Source organism: Pteronotus mesoamericanus, unplaced genomic scaffold (genome assembly GCF_021234165.1).
Source record: "Pteronotus mesoamericanus isolate MK-2021 breed Mesoamerican mustached bat unplaced genomic scaffold, CSHL_Meso_final scaffold_651, whole genome shotgun sequence".
Lineage (NCBI taxonomy): Eukaryota > Metazoa > Chordata > Mammalia > Chiroptera > Mormoopidae > Pteronotus > Pteronotus mesoamericanus.
This window is the reverse complement of record NW_026555325.1, coordinates 20,969,154-20,990,878: the sequence shown is the minus strand read 5'-3', so window position 1 is coordinate 20,990,878 and position 21,725 is coordinate 20,969,154. Positions and strand designations below refer to the sequence as shown.

At 35.9% G+C, this 21,725-nt stretch overlaps 1 protein-coding gene across 1 annotated transcript in view; it reads left to right on the top strand.

The window, feature by feature from the left end:
• The first annotated feature begins 805 nt into the window (after window positions 1-805).
• Window positions 806-21,725, top strand: part of CCDC148 (coiled-coil domain containing 148) — a 146,914-nt gene continuing 125,994 nt past the window's right edge. Inside the window, exons 1-3 of the mRNA XM_054562710.1 lie at window positions 806-853; window positions 4,322-4,417; window positions 4,494-4,675. Coding sequence (XP_054418685.1) covers window positions 806-853; window positions 4,322-4,417; window positions 4,494-4,675 — 326 coding nt within the window. The remainder of the gene's footprint in view (window positions 854-4,321; window positions 4,418-4,493; window positions 4,676-21,725) is intronic.

Sequence of the window (21,725 nt, the reverse complement as noted above, 5' to 3'; positions counted from 1 at the left end):
TGAAACACCCACAGAGATGTTTGGTCCATGCCTTAATGTTTGCTCCTGTGCAAAACATACATAGTTAATATAAATTCTACTCTTTTGCAAGATTCCAACCTGGAAACATCTACCTAATCCAATTTGCCATTACCAGGTAGTCTATCGAGGCAAGAAGGATCATTACTGGCAATATAGCCACAACACAATTATTGGACCAATAAAACATAATAGTACTTTTTTATGCATTAAGCCTATAAGCCGAAAGTAGAAGTAAACATTATGGGTTATCTGAACCCAGGAACATTTCCTAAGAATGAACATTTTTTAAAATGCTTACCTAAGGATATGTTTATTGATTTTAGAGACAGAGAAAAGAAGTTGGGGGGAGGGAGGGAGAAGCGTTGAAATGCAATGTGAGAGAGAAACATTGATCGGTTGCCTCCCACGTACACCCTGACTGGGGATCAAACCCACAACCTTTTGGTGTACAGAACAACATTCCAACCAACTGAGCCACCAGCCAGGGCAAGCATAGACATTTTTGACAGAAGCAAGGACCATTTGGCATGGTCCAAGTATGCTCATGGATGTTTTGGACAAATATCATTGGTATGGGCCAAATGTCCACTGGTCATGTCTGGCAAGTACATAATCTATGTTAGGAATTTAGTGTATGGTCTGAATAAATAAACTGGTGAATAAAACCACATTAGATTAAGTGTCTACTACTGGTTATTTTTTAAACCTATATATATGGGTATAAAAAATTGAGTTAATGTCTATTTCAGGCGTAAAATGGAATCTGAAATAACATCTTTTCTCAATGAAGAGAACCTTGGAAATGAATGTCTTTCTGACCTTAGGAATTTTGGTGAGATTCTTTTTGGATCCTATATTTAAAGGGGTATTTTGAAGATGAAAGTGGGCCACTCACTTCAGGTTCTTTTAATATTAACTGCTGTTTGTTTTTCTCTAAAGGAATCCAAAAATAAATCTGCACTCTAAGAACTTGTTCTTGCAAAATCTTAAAATAATGTGTTACCTTGATTTAATTTTGCTTCATCATAGAACAAGGATTATCAGAACAATGGTGCATGTATCTTAAAAATGTGATAAATCCTATTCAGCAATTGAGGGAAGATCTAAAATATAGACAACATCACATTCCACAACATTCACACTCATATACTGAGTTTAAGTCAATGGAAGTACTGGAAGAGGTCAGTATATTACCTTTACTTTTAATAATGTAATATTTTGATTTTGTCCCAACTAGAACAGTTTAAGATGAGGTATCTTGTGTATTTTAATAGAAAGTAGAGCGAATTCTGTTTACTCATTATCATAAACATCCTTGAATCTGCCCAATCATGCTGATTTCACACTTGGAATGTTACAATGGCTTCATAACTAGTCTCCCTGGTTTCATTCCTGCCCCTCCTCCCATTGCATTCTGGGATCTACCTTCAGTGCAAAGGGATCAAGTTATTGCCCTGGTAAACCCAGGACTCCTTCTGGCCCACATCATTCTCCTCTCTTCTTCAGTCTCATCTCCTAACTGACATCCCTTTTCCTCCTAGACCCTGCCACAGGCCTGGCCTTCTTTCTGTTTCTCTTCACACATACCAGGCTCCTTTCTGTCTCAGGACCTTTGCACTGGCTGTTTCCGCTGTCCTGCTGAGAGAAATTTTTGTCCTTTAAGTCTTTGCTTAAATGTCCTCTCCTTTGAGTGGCCTGTCCTGTTCACCCACTTGAGAGAACCACAGTCTCTCACTGTTATCTTGCCCTGTTTTTACATTATTTACTTCCTCCTGATACTTTCTTTGCTATTTTTCATTAGTTTATTGACAATCTTCCCTGACTAGAGTGTAAACTCCACGATTATAGTTGTACTAGATGTAGACTGCTAGGCGATTTTTCTTCAGTTATCTGTAATGTTGTTATATTGCTTTCATAAATAACAATTTTTTTAAAAAAATACTAAAAATCCCATGCCCATCTGTGGATTAGAGGCAAGGATGCAGAGAAGAGGAGGGGGATCGTAACAGACATTCTGGTAAGCTCTCTGCCTTACCATGAACAAAATCAAAAAGTAAGTGCAGAGTGGGTAGGATCCCTCTGTACTTTCCACTTCATTTTTAAGTTGTGCCTGGAAACCCCTCTGCTAAGCACTGCCTGGCTATGGCATTTTTTGAATCCTTTTCCACAGGGCCTCAAAGCGACTTTCTCATATCTAATTTTTCATTACTTATTGGCTTTTGAGACAAATTCCTATGCATTTAAATATACATATTTTAGATATATTTTGCCTGCGCACACAACCAAAAGAAAGACAACATTTAAAAATAAAAACTAACTAGAAGTGCCAGAAAATCGAACTGTATGGAAGTCTGACAACCAAGGAACTAAAGAAGAAACATTCATCCAGACTGGTAGGAGGGGTGGAGACGGGCAGCCGGTGGAGAGGAAGCACCCAGCAAGGTGGCAGCTGGCAGACCAGGTGGTCCCACACTTGCTTGCTGATAAACTAGGAGGGACAGCTGGGGAGTGAGACAGACCACACAACCCAGGGCTTCAGTGCGGGAAAAGAAAGCCTCAGAACCTCTGGAGGTAAAAATCTGTGGGGGTTGCAGAGGCAGGAGAAACTCCCAGTCTCACAGAAGAGTCCATTGGAGAGACCCACAGGGTCCTAGAATGTGCATAAATCCACCCACCTTGGAATTAGCACCAGAAGGGCCCAATTTGCTTGTGGGTAGTGGGGGAAGTGACTGAAAGCCAGCTGAGAACCGAGCAAGCAGCACTGTTCCCTCTTGGACCCCTCCCTCACACACAGCATCACAATGCAGCGACCTGGGTTGCCCTGCCTTGGTGAATATCTAAGGCTCTGCCCCTCCCAATGTAACAAGCACACTGAGGCAAAGAAATATGACCCAAATGAAAGAATACATCAAATCTCCAAAAATAGAACTAAGTGATGAACAGCTAGCCAGTCTATCAGATACACAGTTCAAAACACTGGTAATCTGGATGCTCACTGCATTGGTTGAGTATGGTTGCAAAATGGAGGGAAAAATGAAGGCTACGCAAAGTGAAATAAAGGAAAATATACAGGGAACTGACAGTAAAGGGAAGGAAAATGGGACTCAATTCAACAAATTGGAAGGAGAAGGAAGAGATAAACATTCAATCAGAACAGAATGAGGGAACAAGAATTCAAAAAAATGAGGAGAGGTTTAGGAACATCTGGGACAACTTTAAATGTTCCAATACCCGAATCATAGGGGTGCCAGAAGGAGAGGAGGAAGAGCAAGAAATTGAAAACTTATTTGAAAAAATAATGAAGGAGAACTTCCCCAATCTGGCCAAGGAAATAGACTTCCAGAAGATCCAGGAAGCTCAGAGAGTCCCAAAGAAGTTGGACGCAAGGAAGCACACACCAAGGCACATCATAATTACATTACCCAAGATTAAAGATGAGAGAATCTTAAAAGCAGCAAGAGAAAAGGAGACAGTTACCTACAAAAGAGTTCCCATAAGACTATCAGCTGGTTTCTCCAAAGAAACCTTGCAGGCAAGAAGGAGCTGGAGAGAAGTATTCAAAGTCATGAAAAGCAAGAACCTACACCCAAGATTACTCTATCCAGCAAAGCTATCATTTAGAATGGAAGGGCAGGTAAAGTGCTTCCCAGATAAGGTCAAGGAGTTCATCATTACCAAGCCCTTATTATATGAAAAGTTAACAGGACTTATCTAAGAAAAAGAAGATCAAAAACTATAAACAGTAAAATGACAACAAACTCACAACTATCAAGAACTGAACCTAAAAACAAAAACAAAAGCAAACTAAGCAAACAACTAGAACAGGAACAGAAATATAGAAATGGAGATCAGAGGAGACGGGGAGGGGGAAGAATGGGGGAAAAAGTACAGGGACTAGGCAGCATAACTAGTAGGTACAAAATAGACAGGGGCGGGGTTAAGAATAGTGTAGGAAATGGAGAAGCCTTATATGTATGACCCATGGATATGAGCTAAGGAGCAGGGGGGTGCTGGGGTGAGAGGCAGTGCAGGGTGGAAGGGAATAAAGGGAAGAGTTTTTAAACAGAAAAAAAATGTTTAATATTGCAAAAAAAAAAACCCCAAACCCTGTCATCAATACCCCTATTAGAACCACAGTCTTCAGCAGGAAGCGGAGATGTTCTTTGAGATGGCACTCCACAATTCTCCCAGGTCATGGTACCCGAATAAACCTTTTTCTTTTTGCTCCAGAAAAAAACCCCCCAACATATTCAGTGAATAGCAATAATTCACGTACTACTTGTTCTATATGTTCTTATAGGTTGACTTTGTGAAGAAACAATTAAAAGCTGTCTTTGAAGGGCTTAGTCTGGAGCAACAGAAATTAGAAAATGATCTTTCAGACTGGAGTATTAAGGTAAGTGTGGTACAGATAGCAATTTGTTTATCGATTTGTTATTTGTGTTAAATAAAACAATCATAATTTTTTTCAGATACTAGATCATTATTCAGAAGAAAGGAGTAACTTACTTAGTGAACTGCCCATGGAATTAGAAACTTTGGAATGCCCATACCCTGATCTGAAATCTTCAATTTTTAAAGAGTTCTGTAACTTTACAGAGAAATATCAAAAGAAACTTCATGAATTTGATTTGCAGTTAGAAGACATATACAGGTAATAAGATAAAACTACTTGAATTATGTAGGCTTTTGGCACTAAAATTTTATTTTTGTGGGAGGTTACTACTTCTGATTTACCTTTTTTTATAGTTACTGTATGATTGGAATATAGCCAATCAATAGATGTTTAGATTGACTATTGGTTGGATGAAAAGTTATCCAAAATAATTTCCCTGAAATAATGATTTTAAAGATTTTTATAATGTTGAAATATGATGAAAATAGTCCACTCACTGAGCTCTTTACTACACAGATAAAAAAGTTTTTCAAACATGAAATTTCAGTAACTATGAATTTTTCATTTCAAGATGTGAAGCTCCTCTTCAGTAGATACTTACAGATTAGTAGTAATAATTGGTTACAATGAAAAAAATGTAGCCATGGAATTAGGTTATTTGTAATCCACTGTGATTTTGTCTTGTGGTGACCATGAAGTATACTTTGTAAATTTTTAAAAACATGCTAAGTTTTTTTAGAAAGTGTACTTTTGGCTGCATCCTGGGAATGATAATCCTCTTTTGAATGACAAATATACTGTTAAGTGATTTAAAGTTCAGTTTTGGCAGGGTCATCTTCTCTAGTGTAGATTCTGTATTAAAATTCATTTAATGAACGAACTCAGAAATGCCATTGTGGATCAGATCAATAGTTTACCTGATGTGATGACCAGCATGTGAAGTTTCTGGGGAAGGTTTGCTATTTTTCTATTATATTGACCTCTAAAATTTTCCCATAAGACTATATACTTAAAAACTTTTGAAGAGACATATTTTTAGTGTCCTTTTATGACAAATTTTTCTGTATTATTTCTTACATTTTGTAATGAATTGTTTGTAAATGAAATGCCTCTATGTGAAATTACTAGTGTCAAGAAATGAATAACAAAAAGGAAAACCTTAAATCCCACCAAACAAGAGTTCTTTGCTTTAGTAGCTTCTTAACACTCGAAGAGGCAGTCCTATGTGCCTTCTGAGACTTCCTGCCCTGAGCTTCTTTCTTACATCTTTGCGGTGATGGCCCCATCCTTTTCCATAGCAGACACCTTTTGGCCTCTTAAGAGCTTCATCTCTCTTGTTTTTCTGCCTTCCATTTTTCCTTCCCACCTAGCAAAATAAAGCTGAGAAAAAAATATATATATCATTTATATGTGTTGATGAATTAATGAATTAATTACACTTCAGTTGAAACTCAGATAACAGTTTCATTGAATTATTAACCTAATCATGCACTTAGTCTCTAATTGTAAGATACACATCCTCTCTCCCCTCTCTACCCCAACCTTTTTAAAGAGATTTTAGAACTCACCAAGGAAGGGGGGAGAGGGTTTTGTTTTGTTTGTGTTTTCTTTCTTTTGTTATTTTTTTTTTTTGGTGGGAGATACATTATTATCAGGATGATTCTGGCTATAAAGAAGGTAAATCTGACTCTCTCCTTTTAAAGCAAACTAGCTGCCCATGACCTTTCCTTTTAGATGGCATTTTGTCCCCTTAGCAAAGGTGGCAAAGATTGTGGGGTTTCTAGATTAGCAGCTCCTAAATATGGAGGAGTTGGCCTTAGCAGCCTGTAATGCCTCCCTGCCACAAGATCTATCCTTCACAGCCCATTTTCCTACCTCCTTTTTAATCTAAACACAATTTCTGCTCTTTCTTCGAACAACCCTGTAGCACTCAGAAAAAGTCGAGATTCACAGCACCATTGATGTTACTGAAGATTAATTGAAAATAAGATGAATATGCATCACATGCTAAGGGAAGAAACAAGGATAAGACAGAAAAGGGATAGGGAGGACATTCTAAGAAGGGATATTAAATGATGACTGGAGAGTCCTTGAAGACAAAGTAATTTATTAATAATTGTATCCTCAGCACCTAGCATATCTGGGCACATAGCAGCTTTTAAATAAATGATTGTTCAACTGAGTTGAATTGAAGATGAAAACAATGAAGGCGAGAGTGGCAAGGCACATTACGGGGGCAGCAGGAATCTATGTTGGTGGATTATAGGTTCATGAATCTTTGTTTAATAGTGCGCTTGCCATGTATAATTATACAGAATAAATTTTACAAAACTAATGATATGTTTTACTTGATGAATATTTATTGGGTAATCCTTAATACATAGTGATCTCTGCTAAACTCTGTATTAGGGGGTTCAACAGACAGACTAGACTATGGCTTTGCCCTTAAGAAGGCTTGGAATATTTAGAAGAAGTAACATATTTACATGTATCCTAATCAAATACATATTACATGCACACATCAACCAAGAGACTATTTTATAAATATGCTGGCAGTAAATGATAAAGCACCAAGAAAACTGAATGAGGTTTCAGGAGTAGCTTCATTGTGGACAGTAATGGGCTATTTTGAATTCATACAGAGGTGGTAGATATCAGCAACTTGGCTGATGGGCAGTAAGGCATGTAAATATACTGTTCTAAACAGCACAATGAATTATGTGTTCAATCATTACATTAACTAGACTTCTAGCTTGCCCAGTATCTGCCATTATTTTGTTAGGTCCATTTCCTCTTTTGGCTCCAGTCATTATGCTTTGTAAGAAAGAAAAGACATAGATTATACACATGTATGTACACACCTGCATACATAAGTTTGCATATTTTAAACAAATGTGTACTACTATGACATAAGAATGTTGAAATGTCTGGGGAACATTTTTAAGTTATGTTTTTATTGGGCTAAAGGCAGTGGACGCCATGGTTAATCCCAACATTTATTTTAAATGCCGCTGGTCTCTGTCCCCAAATCCAAAGGTAGGCCCTGGTAGGACTGTGTACCAGGCAGTAACCACATTTCCTCAGGCCACAGCTACTAGCTCATGGTGGACCAAATTAAGACAAAGCTCAGAACTTTTGTTAGATACTTGTGAGGAATAGTGCCTTTTCTTCTTTGCAGATGTACCAAGAAAGTACATAGTTGAGGTTGCTGCTGGCAGGTATTGTGTGAATGAAGGAAAGCAATATACCAGGAGAGGACAGAGCCCACATAATCATGGGGAAACAAAACCATCTTTGAACTGTGGAGAAATATTAAGTAATTTGCTTAATATTAAGCAAATATTAAGTAATCTTGAAGCGGGGAAGGCCTTTTAAAATGTTACCTGCAGTGAAAATCATGAAGAAAAAGTTTACCATTTATCCAAAGTAGTTGAAAATCTATGTCTACACAAAACCTGCATAGATGTTCATTGCCACTCTATTAATTAATGCAAAATTTGGAGGCAACCAAGATATCCTTCAGTAGGTGAGTGGATGAATAAACTGTGGTATATCCAAATAATAGAATACTACTATTCGACATTAAAAACAAATGAGCTGTCAGGCCATGAAAAGACATAGAAGAAACTTGAGTGAATATTACTAAGTGAAAGAAGCTAATCTAAAAAGGCTACGTACTATGTTATTTCAACTTTATGTCATTCTGGAAAAGGCAAAACTGTGAAGACAATAAAATGGTCAGTAGTTATCAGGGGTTGGGAGGAGAAAGGGATGAATATGCAGAACACTGAAGATTATTAGGGGAGTGAAACTATCTGTATGTTACTATAGTAGAGTATACATGATATACAAATGTATAATGATACATTTACCAAAACCCATAGAATGTACAACACCTAATGCAAACTATGGACTTTGGATGATAATGTGTCAGTGTAGGTTCATTGATTGTAATAAATGCATGATGTTGATAGTGGGGAAGTTGTACATGTATGGGGACAGAAGGTATATGGTAATTTCCTGTACTTTTGCTCATATTTGTTGTATACCTAAGACTACTCTAAACAATAAAAATTTATTAATTTAAAATATCAATTAAAAAGAATAAATAATTTAATTGCTATTTAACTGTTCCAGAGCATAGAAGGAGGAAAATTTCTGAGTTAGAAAGCAGTTATTAAATTGATAGAAAAAATTTGAAAAATATTGTAAAAAAGGAAACAATAGTTCAGGCTCACTTATATCCACTGATAGAAAAATCCTAAATAAAATATTTGTGAAGAGGATCTAGCAGCACATTAAAATTATGACTCTAGGAGACCCTCTGTGGCTTATCCTCATGGGCACTACAATGCCATTATGAAATGCCACTACAAATTTTTTACCATCTATTCCTTAAAAATGTAAAAATTACTAAACAAATACTTTTTACCATTATAAAATATATAAACTCTCCAAAACTAAAAGGGAAAACACAGAGGCACTTTAATAAGTAACAAACATCTGCAGTCACCACCAGATAAAAGATATAATGAATGGAAAAAAAAACATAGTTTGCAGTACTAACAATAAATATAGACTGTTTAGAAATTCATTCAACAATTAATGTCAAAGATATATACTGTTGGAGGGAAACTTTTTTTAAATCTTTTTTTCTTGTTTATTCTATTATAGTTGTCCCAATTTTTCCCCCTTTGCTCTCCTCCACCCAGCCCACCCCGGGCTCTCACAGTCTGTCTCCACACCATTGTCAATGTCCATGGGTCATTTATACATGTGCTTTGACTAATTCCTTCCAGTTCCTTCCACCATTCTCCCACTCCCTCCTCCTTCCTGCAGCTATCAGTCTGTTTCATGTTTCTGTGTCTGAGGTCCTGTTTTGCTCATTAGTTTATTTTTTTCGTTAGATTCCACATATAAGTGAGATCATATGGTGCTTGTCTTTCACTGGCTGGACTATTCCACTTAGTATGATAGTCTCTAGTTCTATCCATGCTGTCACAAATGGTAGAAGTTCTTTCTTGCTGCTGCGTAGTAGTCCATTGTGTAAATATACCACAGTTTTTTAATCCGTATGTCTACTGATGGGCACCTAGGCTGTTTCCAATATTTGGCTATTGTAAATAGCGCTGCTATGAACATAGGGGTGCATAAGTTCTTTTGAATTGGTGATTCAGTATGCCTAGGGTCAATTCCCAGCAGTGGAATCACTGGGTCAAAAGGCAGTTCCATTTTTAATTTTTTGAAGAAATTCTATACTATTTTCCACAGTATCTGCACCAATTTGCATCCCACCAACAGTGCACTTGAGTTCCCTTTTCTCAACATCCTTGCCAGTACTTGTTGTTTGTTGATTTATTAATGATAGACATTCTGGCCAGTATGATGTGATATCTCATTGTGGCTTTAGTCTGCATCTCTCAGATGGCTAGTGATGTTGAGCATGTTTTCATATATCTGTGGGAAATCTGTATACCCTCCTTGGAGAGGTCCTCTGCCCACTTTTTATTCAGGTCCTTTGCCCACTTATAATTGGATTGTTTGTCTTCCTGGTGTTGAGTTGTATGAGGTCTTCATATATTTTGGAGATTAAACCCTTGCCCGATGTATCATTGGCAAATATGTTCTCTCATACTGTTGGTTCCCTTTTCATTTTGATGATGGTTTCTTTAGCCCTGTGGAAGTTTTTTAATTTGATGTAGTCCCATTTGTTATTTTTTCCTTTATTTCCCTTGCCCTAGGAGATATATTGGGAAAAATATTGCTACACAGGATATCTGAAATTTTACTGCCTATGTTTTCCTCCAGCACTTTTTATGGTGTCACAATTTATATTTAAGCCCTTTATGTATTTTGAGTTTATTCTGGTGTATGGTATAAGTTGGTGGTTTAGTTTTATTTTTTTGCACGTACCAAAATCATTTATTGGAGATACTGTCTTTATTCCATTATAGGCTTATGCCACCTTTGTAAAATATTAATTAACCATAGAAACATGGGTTTATTTTTGGGCTCTCTATTCTGTCCCATTGATCTATGAGTCTGTTCTTATGCCAGTACAACACTGTTTTGATTACAGTGGCCTTGTAGTGTAGTTTGATCAGGTATTCAGATCACTCCAAGTTTGTTCTTTGTCAAGATTGTTGTAGCTATTTGGGGTCTTTTTTGGTTCCACATAAATTTTTGAAGTATTTGTTCTAGATCTGTGAAATATACCATTGGCATTTTAATAGGGATTGCATTGAATCTATAAATTGCTTTGGGTAGTATGGATTTTAATGATGTTAATTCTTCCAATCCATGAATAGGGTATATGATTCCATTTATTTATATCTTCCTCAGTTTCTTTCTTCAGTGTTTTCTAGTTTTCTGAGTATAGGTCATTTACCTCTTTGGTTAATTTTTTTCCTAAGTACTTTGCTTTTCTTGTTGCTATAATAAATGGAATTTTTTTCTTAGTTCCTATTTCTGATAGTTCATGGTGGGTATACAAAAATGTCATCAATTTCTGAATGTTAACTTTGTATCCCCTGCTTTGCCAAATTCACTTACTAGGTTGAGTAGTTTTTTGGTAGATCCTATAGTGTTTTCTATGCACATTATCATGTCATCTGCAAATAATGACAGTTGTACTTCCTCCTTTCCAATTTGGATGCCTTTTATTTCTTCATCTTGTCTGATCACTGTGGCGAGGACCTCCAGTACTATGTTGAGTGAAAGCAGACACTCTTGTCTTGTTCCTGATCTTAAGGGGAAAGCTTTTAGGTTTTGCCCACTGAATATGATGTTGGCAGTAAGTTTTTCATATATGGCCTCTATCATGTTCAGGTATGCTCCCTCAACTCCCACTTTGCTGAGTGTTTTTATCATAAATGGGTGCTGGATTTTACCAAATGCTTTTTCATCATTTATTGATACGATCATGTGAATTTTGACTTTCCTTTTGTTTATGTGATGTATCACATTTATTGATTTGCGAATATTGCATGGTCTTTGCATCCCTGTAATAAATCCTGCTTGATCATGGCATATGATCTTTTTAATGTATCGCTGGATCCAGTTTGCTAGTATTCTGTTGAGGATTTTAGCATCTATGTTCATCAGAAATATTGACCTGTAATATTCTTTCTTCATTGTGTCTTTAACTGGTTTTGGGATTAGGATAATACTGGCCTCATAAAAAGAGTTTGAGATTCTAACCTCTTCATAAATTTTTTGTGGAATAGTTTGAGGGAGGTGTTAGCTCTTCTTTGAATGTTTGGTAAAATTTGCCTGTGAAGCCCTCTGGTCCTGGGTTTTTAAGTGTCAGTAGGGTATTGATTACTGCTTCAATATCACCAGCTGCTATTAGTCTATTCAGGTTTTTTGCTTCTTCCTGATTCTATTGTGGAAGATTGTATGTTCTAGAAATTTATCCGTTTCACCCAGGTTGTCCAGTTCCTTCACATATAGTTGTTCACGGTAATTTCTTACAATTTCTGTGGTATCAGTTGTTATTTTTCCTCTTTCATTTCTGATTGTATTTATTTGGGCCCTCTCTCTTTTTTTCTTGATGAGTCTGGTTGGTGGTTTGTCAATTTTGTTTATCTTTGCACAGAACCAGCTCCTGGATTTATTGATCCTTTGAATTGTTTTCTTTTTAGTCTCTGTCATTTAATTCTGCTCTGACCTTGATTATTTCCTTCCTTCTCTTGCTCTGAGCTTTCTTTGTTGTTGTTTTTCTAGGTTTTTTAGATGTAAGGCTAGGTTGTTTATTTGAGATTTTTCTATCTTCTTTTGGTAGTTCCAGGAAGGAAACTTTAAAATGTTTCTTAAGGACATTAGACTTGAATAAGCCTAAAAATACCTTAATTTTAGAACAGAAGATTCAATAATTGTAGATATCTTCACCTCAGTCTATAAATTTAATGTAATTTTAATAAAATTATTCACAGGATTTTAAAAATTAACATGAATCTTAGTTTTACATAAAAACTAAGCATAAATAGCTAGTAGAATTTGAGGGTTGGGTAAGACAATGATAAAGAGGACTATTACTATCATATAGGAAACATTTTGTAAATGATATCATGTTGTCATTAATAGGCACGTCAAGGGATGTGATTTTGGTTCTGACAGTCAGAAATACTTGCATAGGATTTGGATTGAAAATTAAGGGGGAAAGAGGCAGGAAGTGAGACATTCATTTTGCTTCCATTGATTATGCTCTGCATTTGTAGCTTCCTCAAGGGGTAGATGAGGCCTTTCATAGTCACAAAAGAGGCATTGTCACTTTCTGGGATCTGGAAATTGCCCCTCTGGCCCTTCCAATCATATCATAAACCATATAATATATAGTCATGGATTCCTTTATACCTATAGAGTTTGAGTGATGTATGTCATCTGTCACTAAACCTAACAGATGTGTGAAACGATGTGAGAAAAGAGGTATTTCATATTCTGCTGAAGGGAGTCTTAATTGGTGTAACTTTTCTACAGAGAGCATTTTGGTAGGACTTATCAAATCACAAAGCATATACCCTTTGTCTCAGTAGTTTTCACATCTTAATAACATATCATACATATTTACTTGAATATGTATATAGTGATTTATTTTTAGTTATTTGCTACAGTAGCTAACAACTAAGGAATCTTAATATCAATAGGGACTAGTTTTATAGACTATTATATAATCACACCATGTATTATTCTCCAGATTAAAAAAAAGGGAATAATTATATTTACTGACGTGGAATAATCTTCAAGGGTTAGAGTTAAGGTGTAATATAGGGTTAAACAAACAAAACAACACACAGTATGCATTGTGTAAAACAGGAAAAATCAAATGTGTACTCATATGTAAACAAATACACATATATTTGCTTTTATATGTCTGAAAAGAATATGCAAAAATTGATAACATTTATTGACTCTGTGGAAAGGTGCTAGATGCCTGGGGGGGGTGAGTGAGAGGGAGAATTTTTATTATATATCCCCTTTTTATTATTCCTTTTGAATTACATATATATTCTAAACACAAAGAATTTTTAAAGGCAAATAAGGGTAAAAATTAAATTACAAATGGGAAAAGTGACAAATGTCAGTCCCAGAAGATTAAAATATCTACTATATAAAGACAAATTAAATGGTTGATGAACTGTCAGAACAAAAAAGAAGACAAAGGCAATTTATCATTCATATTTTCAACAAATATTTATTGAGCAACTACTGGCGTAATATAGACAAAAAGCCCTGTACTCATGAAGCAAGTTGGAGGTACACAACAAACTATAAACATGATATTTAAGTAAATAATACACTATACTGTATTAGAAAGTGAAAGTGCTATGAAAAAATAAAGATTAAAACAAAAGTTGCTTAGGTTACAGGAGTGAGGAGGCAGAATGCAATTTTGAATATAAGTTTGGGAGAGGCCTGGCTGAGAAAGTGATATTGAAGTAAAATCATGGTGGGAGTGAGAGAGCTATGGAAATTTGGGGTGTAAATGTTTGAGCCAGTATTTAAAGAGGTAGATATGTGCCTGGCAAGACGCGCACGTGGAAGGAACAGAGCAATAGATGGGGAGAGTAGTAGAAGATGTGGTCAAAGAAATAATGGTGTGGGAGTGGGACATTTAGAACCTTGCAGCCATTGCAAAAACTTTTAGCTATGGGAAGCTATTGGAAACAGAAGTATGAGAGAAATGTGCAGAATAACGAGACCTAACTTACGTTTTAGCAGGATCACTTTGGCAGTTGCATTTAAGATGGAGGCAGGAATGGGCAAAAGCAACTGAGCACTTAGGAAGTTATTAAAGTAATCCAGATGACAGGTAATGGTGATCGGGATCAGGAAGAAGAGGTGATGTGAAAATAGTCAGGTTTCAGACATATTTGAAAGGTAAAGCCAAAGGCACCTGCTGACAGATTTCATAAGGTAAGTGACAAAAAGGGAGCAAGAAAAAGAATACTCCAAAGTTTTTGGACCAAGCAATTGGGATAAAATTACCATCAACTGAGATGGGGAAGACTCAGCAAATTAGGGCTTGGCTGTGGAGAAGATCTGGTGTTCAAGTTTGGACATAGTGGGTGTGACATATTATCAGATAATCTAAGCACAGATTTTGAAAAGACAGTCAGTTATATGAGATTGGAATTCAGGAGAGAGATCTGAGCTGGAGGTACATATTTGTGAGTCATCAGCAAAAAACTGGATGTGATCATCAAAACAGTGGGTGAAGAGACAAAGGAGAAGAGGGAAGACTAATACTTTGTGTCCTCCAGCATTACAGCATCAGCAAGAAGAGGGGTAACCAACAAAGGTCACTGAGAAAAGGGGTGTGAGATATGAAGTAAACCAAGAGAGTGTGTTATCCTGGGAGGCACGTGAAGGGAAAGTGGTCAGCAGTATGAGTTGAGGAAGGGTCATTAACTGAATAAATGCAACCAAGTCAAATAAAATAGGGCTGATGGGGCTGTGGGTCCAGGTGGAGGTTATTGGTAAAATTTGCTTTGAAGATGTGGGAACAAATGCCATAGTTGGATTTGAGCGAATGGAAGGAAAACAATGAGAACAGACAACTCTTTTGAAATATCCTTTTGTGAAGGAGAGCAAGAAAGTAGGGCCAGACTTTGTTGTTGTTTTTTTCCTTTGTTTGGGTTAAAATGGGAGAAATATCAGTATGTTTGATGTTGATGAGAATAACCCAGTAATGAGATTTAGTACACACATGGAGGAATAAGCAGAGATGGTTCACCTACAACAGTAGCAGTTGGGGATGCCGATGCTGGGAGGTCAATAGATGTCATGGTGGCAGTCTGTGGAACATAGTAGTAATTCTAAATGCAAATGACAGAAATTTATGTAAACCTCTCTATTCATCAAAGTGATGAAAAACTTAAAAATACTGATTGTTACTTATAAAATTGGTAAAACATAAAAGAAATTTAAGGTTAAAAATATAGGAGAAATTGGCATTTTTTAAAATACACCATTGGTATATAAACTCTTTTGGAAGACAGTCTGGTGACATGTCATCAAAAATCTTTATAAATTTGAATAATCTTTGCCATTTTTGAAATAAAAGAAATAATTATAGAAGTGAAATGAATTGGTGGCTTCAAGGGTGTTCAACAGATTAGCTTCATCAGTTATAAGTTATCCATACAGTGGAATATCGCACTGTCAATAATAATTATATTAAAGAATTTTTTAAGAGTTTTTATTTATTTATTTTTAAAGGGAGGGAAAAAGAGAATGAGAGGAACATCAATGTGATGCACACCCAACTAGGGACCTGGCCCGTAACGCAGGCATGTTCCCTGACTGGGAATCAAAGTGGCGACTCTGGTTCACAGGCCAGCACTTAATCCACTGACCAGACCAGCCAAGGCTAATTATATTAAATAATTTTTTTAAAGACTTTACTTATTTATTTTTAGAGAGAGGGGAAGAGAGAGAGAAGGAGGGAAAGAAACATCAATGTGTGTTTGCCTCTTGCGTGCCCCAAATGGGGACCTGGCCTGCAACCTAGGCATGTGCCCTGACTGGGAATCGAACTGGTAACTCTGGTTCGCAGGCCATCACTCAATCCACTGAGCCACACGAGCCAGTCTATATTAAAGAATTTTTAATGACATACATAGTTGCAATAAGTTGCTATGCAATTAAAAATCAGGCTGCAAAATAGTTTATATAACATGGATTTCCTTTTTTACCTTCCCTCTGAAAGTGTTGCATATACATCTATATAACCACAGAAGAAAGACTGGAAGCTTATCCACCCAAATAAACAATAACAATAGTTATCTCCAGGTGGTAAATTTATAAATAATTTTGGCACACATGCTCTTTCTATTTTGTAAAGCAAAAATACATTTAAAAAAAAATCTCAGTTAAGGGGTGAAGAGGAAACCATTCATATTTAATAATATTTAATGAGTGCCTATTACATGACATGCCAAGTACATATCATCTTAATCTTCAGTGTATCTATTTAAGAAGCACTATTTTACAGGTGAAGAAACTGAACCTCAGAGGAAGGTGAGCAATCCCCCTAAAGTTTCTAAGTTAGTAGATAGCTGAGCAGGAATGAGTTTCTGCTGCTCATCTGAATATAAAACTTTTTCCTCACATCAAACCACACCAAGCATTTACATGTACCAGGAGGTGGACTACTAGATTAGTGCTGTTTACTAGAAGTATGATGTGAGCTGCAGGTATGAGCCACATAGATCATTTAAATTTTAAGTAACCATATTTTTTAAAGATAAAATTTATTTTAATTTCTTTGATTCAGAAGCTCCAAAATATTTTAATTTCAACTTTCAATCATCAATATTTTAAATTTGTTAATGAGATATATTACTTTTTTCCGTACAAAGTCTTTGAAAGCTGGTCTACATTTTATCCTTACAACACATTTCAAGTGCTAACTATGTGGCTAGTGGCTGCTATGTTGGACAGCATAGTTTTAAAGGATATTGTCTTTTACTAAAACATATTTTTAAAAACTTTTTGGCTACAGTTGAGCCTATTTCTTTATGCAATATGTTTGTGAAACTTTAGATTCTCTTAGGGTGTATTTCATTAGTAACAATGACAAGTTTAATTGCTTATTTTAGACTGAAATGAGATTGTGGCTTTAATTTTCTAACATTTGGATAAATTAATCATATAGATGAGTAGATGACATTGTGCTGTATATATATAGAGAACACTAAAGATTCCACTAAAAAACTACTAGAACTGATAAATTAATTCAGTAAAGTAGCAGGATATAAAATGAATATCCAGAAATTAGTTGCATTTTTATATACCAATAATGGACTATATTCTTTTACAACATATTTTTATTATACGCATAGGATTGAAATATATGGTTGAATCATAAAAATTCAAGCCATCCATCTCCTGATTTTGCACAGTTATTTATTATATATTTTGATATTCGTTTAAAAGCCTTGGAACAAATAACTCTGTCACTGTATTTTGAGTAATCCCATAACTACTCTTTTAAGATAAATTCCTAGAAATAGAATTTGTAAGTGAAAGGGCATGGAAAATTTTAAGAATTTTGAGACTGTTGAAAGTCACAAAGTACAATAAGTATTTTCAATGATGTATTTATTGAAATATAATGTATTAAAAGTAGGTTTAACCATATTGCTTTCTAGGAAAGTAGAAACAATTTGTACTCTCACCAACAGACTATCATCTGGTTCGTCTTTTAGGCATGTAGATTAGGGCATTGGATTTTGCTATCATGTGTGAATAGCACCACATGATATTGCTCATGTGTCGTGTTCATATTCTCTTTCTCTTTTCCAATATTTATCTATGTAACATAGCTGTGCAGCATCACTGTCCTCATGTGAAATTTTTGCCAACAAAATTGGCAAAAAGGTGAAAAAGATAAAAGATGAAATAGATAAAAGCCAGCATCAGAAGCCAGTACTCAAGGGACAGTGAGTGGCCTCTCATAATTTTATTTAAAAATATTTGATTAAACAAATACGCGTTCAACTGTTGCTTGATGAATGCAAAATAAAGAGGGAAAGGAGCATAATAAGTAACTGGTATTTGCTTACTTGGTGAACCCACAACAAGTTAAAACTTTGGAGCTTTAATTACAAAGCGGCATTTTTCTCTGAGAATGTAGTTTCAGACTTTGGGAAAGTTTCAGTCCAGTCTCAGGTTCTATGTTTCTGGTCTGGACTGGTTGTATGTTAAGGGTGGTTAATAAGAGGAGAAGTACTGAGAAACAAGAGCATAATTATTTGAACACCAATGTGTTCACTTAGTCACAATGGTTATATGACCCACTCATGCAATATTTAGGGTCACTCCTACTCACATTTTCTCCTTGAATATTCCAGCAGGGGTTGTCCAATCTGACCTTGGAATTTATATTTGTGTCTGTGTAGAGGCAGGGATAGTTGTAGACTATGATCTTATTTTTTGCCATGTATATTAATAGCTTTCTTTTAAAATAAATACATCATTCAAAACTTAATTACTTTATGACTTTTGATCCAAAAGCCATATTTTGATTGTTTAATCTACTTTTGGCTTGATGTGGGAAAACAATGTATTTTAAATTCTTTTGGCTATGGTAGAATGCATTTTATCAAGTGAAAACAATGGGTTGATTTCCTATAGGTTTTCCTCAAAATTAGTCTTAGAGTTTGTCTTTGCTTAGTTAATAACAGTCTCTATCTTACCTATGTGTTATGTTTGTTTAAATGTATTTGTAAAAAGTATATCTAAGTATAGTGGCTATACATTTCTAGGTCAACAGCCTTTTTTACTTTTTTCTTTTTCTTTTTTTTTTGTGAGTATGGCTGCAACCCACACCTGCCTTCTTGCTGTAATTGTTTCCACTAGGAACTACACAGTGTGATGACGCATGAGGTTACATTTTTAATACTTTAGGAGACTGAAAAATCTGGGTTTTACAGGATGAAGGAGTGAGAGTCATCTGTGAAAGCTTTCTGTTTTTCACTGGGTGTGAAATCAAATTAATCTTGAGTAAATCAGATTGGAGAAAATGGAAACATAGCAGTTTGATGGATTTGTATCAAAGACAATTGACTTTTTTTTAACCTAGGTAATACAAATAGAATTTGTTATTAAAATAATAAAATCTGTGTAGCGATAAGCAAAAACAAGATTAAAACTTCTATGGACAAGATTGTCAAATTGTGATAGGAGAGGAATTAGAACACCTATTTTATACTTCAAATTGATTCTTCTTAAGTTTTTTTTACTCCTTGTACCTTGAAGTTCAATTGTGGGTAAATATAATCCTTTGAGGAAACCCTATCATTAAAACTGAGACTATGGAGAACAAGTAATGTAAGAAATTATAATCACCATACTCACAGATTTATGTTTATTTGCCATATTAGTGCCTATAAAAGAACATAAAGTTGAACATTATTAATGTCTAAAAAAATAACAAACTGAGAAAGAGTACCATCACTCTTCTAATTCGTTCTTATAACTTCTTAATGATTTCTGGTAGGTTTAAGGTGACATTATAGTATTTTTATGTGGTAATTAAAATTTTAGAAGCCCTCATGATGGTTAATTGTTTACTCATGCTATTCCAAAGAAGTAGACCATTTTTATCATTCTCCCTTTTGAACATGGAAAACTGAGTCATAAGGTCTATTTAAAGTAACTTTATTCAGGTCAACTTTACTACAATTTAATGTTCTTACTCTCCAAAAATGAAAAATGAAATAGGGTAACATAGAGGCATATTTTGGCTCAATAGAAAGTTTTAAAATGCTTTATTAAATAGAACAAATAATGTGTTTTTAGATGATCTTGTCTTTACTTATTCTGTTCATTTAAGAGTGAGTGGCTTTTGTTTAGTTTAAGTTCGTTTATTTTTTTGTCCTAAAAATGGCCCTCAGTTTTGAGCACCTATCTATTCCCAGTCAGCTAAGGAGAGTTACTGTAGATGCTGGTCTCTGGCCACATTGGGTCTGCATCTCTTTAGTCTCTACATGCTTCATAATGATTTCCTTCCAAAGCAATATTAGGATGCTCCTTTTTTTTTTTTTTTTTTGTATCCTTACCTAAGGACATTTTTTTCAATGCTTTTAGAGAGAGAGAGAAACATTGATGTGAGAGAGAAACGATTTGGTTGCCTCTCATATGCGCCACAACCAGGGACTGAACCCACAACCTAGGTATGTGCCCCAACAGGGAACTGAGCCTGCAACCTCTTAGTTATGGAAGGATGCTCCAAACAATTGAGCCACACTGGCCAGGGTGGGATGCTACATTTTTAAAAAGTCATTTTTCTGTCCTTCACTTAGCTATCAAATATGTTACCTTTGTAAGAAAGGGAATATCCAACTCAAGTGAAAGCAACTTAAACAATAAGGGGATTTCAAGTCCAAGTAGAGTGAAGTCTGGTTTTCTGCATTCTCTTGCCCTGTCTTCCTGCAGGTTAAATGACTTCCTGCCATACAACTGTTCCATGTCACAGCACTCAGAAGCAGAAAGGGACCTTTTCTTTCTTGTAACTTGTCTTAAGAGCTAGGAAATATTTTCCTCAGAAGACTTTTCACATTTCATTGACCAGAACTGGGTCTTTTGTCCATGCTTACCCCAAACACTGGCCAGAGGAACAGAAAGCCTGTGAATGAACGTTTGCAAATAGCTTAATATTAGTCAAGATTCACTCCCATGGCTGCGGATGGAGCTAACTTTCCCTGAAGTGGGGGCCTATGGAGGAAGGTAGATTTGAATAAAACCAGAATTCTGGTAGACAAGAGCAGGAGTAGGGGCAATGTCTTCTACAATTACCTTTTCCTTATACTTTTTATAAGGAATAAAAATTATTTAAAGCCTAGCATAGAGGGTAATGGAGTCATTATTTTTTGCTTTTATCAGGCTCTTTTATCTTGATCATATTATCTCAAAACTTCTACTAGGAATTATATTGCCTCTTAAAGTTAGTGGTGGATGAATTTAGGGACAAAAGTGGTTTAGGAGTCTTGCCATCATTCCCAAAATACACATTCCACCTCCAAAAAATACGCATTCTAAGTAAAAATTGACCTTTCTACGCAAACTACTCTAAAAATATATAAGTAAAAACAACATACTTGCTATGAAAAATAACAATTGCAGCTTCCAAATAAATCATTTAACCTTCTCTTCTGAATTGTTTCTCATCCCGAAGCCCCCCTGTAGGAAATTGTGGAGCTGTCTTGGGAACCCTGTCATATTTTCATTTCCCTGTCACCCGTCAGAAAAAAGGGGCTTTGTATGCTTGTACAAGATCTGGCTTCGTCCTCAGAGCCACTTTGTTGAATTTTCAATTCAATTAATTTTTATCCCATTCCTGAGAGCCTGCTTTATTCTGGCGGTCAACCCCCACCTGCACAGCCAGATGGGGCAGGGCCCGGGAACCCCAGAGGTGAGAACTGCTAGGTGGGAATTGATGTCATAGGAAGACAGTGTACACACCCAAACAAAACCCAACGTGCAGGTTCTGTTGGTAAGAAATGAGTCTAAGGCTGGGTGTGAGTCTAAAGCTCCCTGCAACCCAGGCTTAAAATCAAAGATAGATTTGTGTTTGGACAGTGGACCTGTGGTGGGCTGGTGGGTAGACGAGAAGACAGTTTCAGGAACCAGGCTGATTAGATTTGGTATTTGGATGGGTCTGATTTGAAAAGATGATGTTGAAAGGTAAAGTCAAGTTATATTTTCTAGGTTAGTCCCAATGCAGCCAAACAAGCAGATCGTGTCAGAGCTATCTTTAATCGTATTAACCTACCAGTGGCTCACTGCAATCATGCGTCTTAGT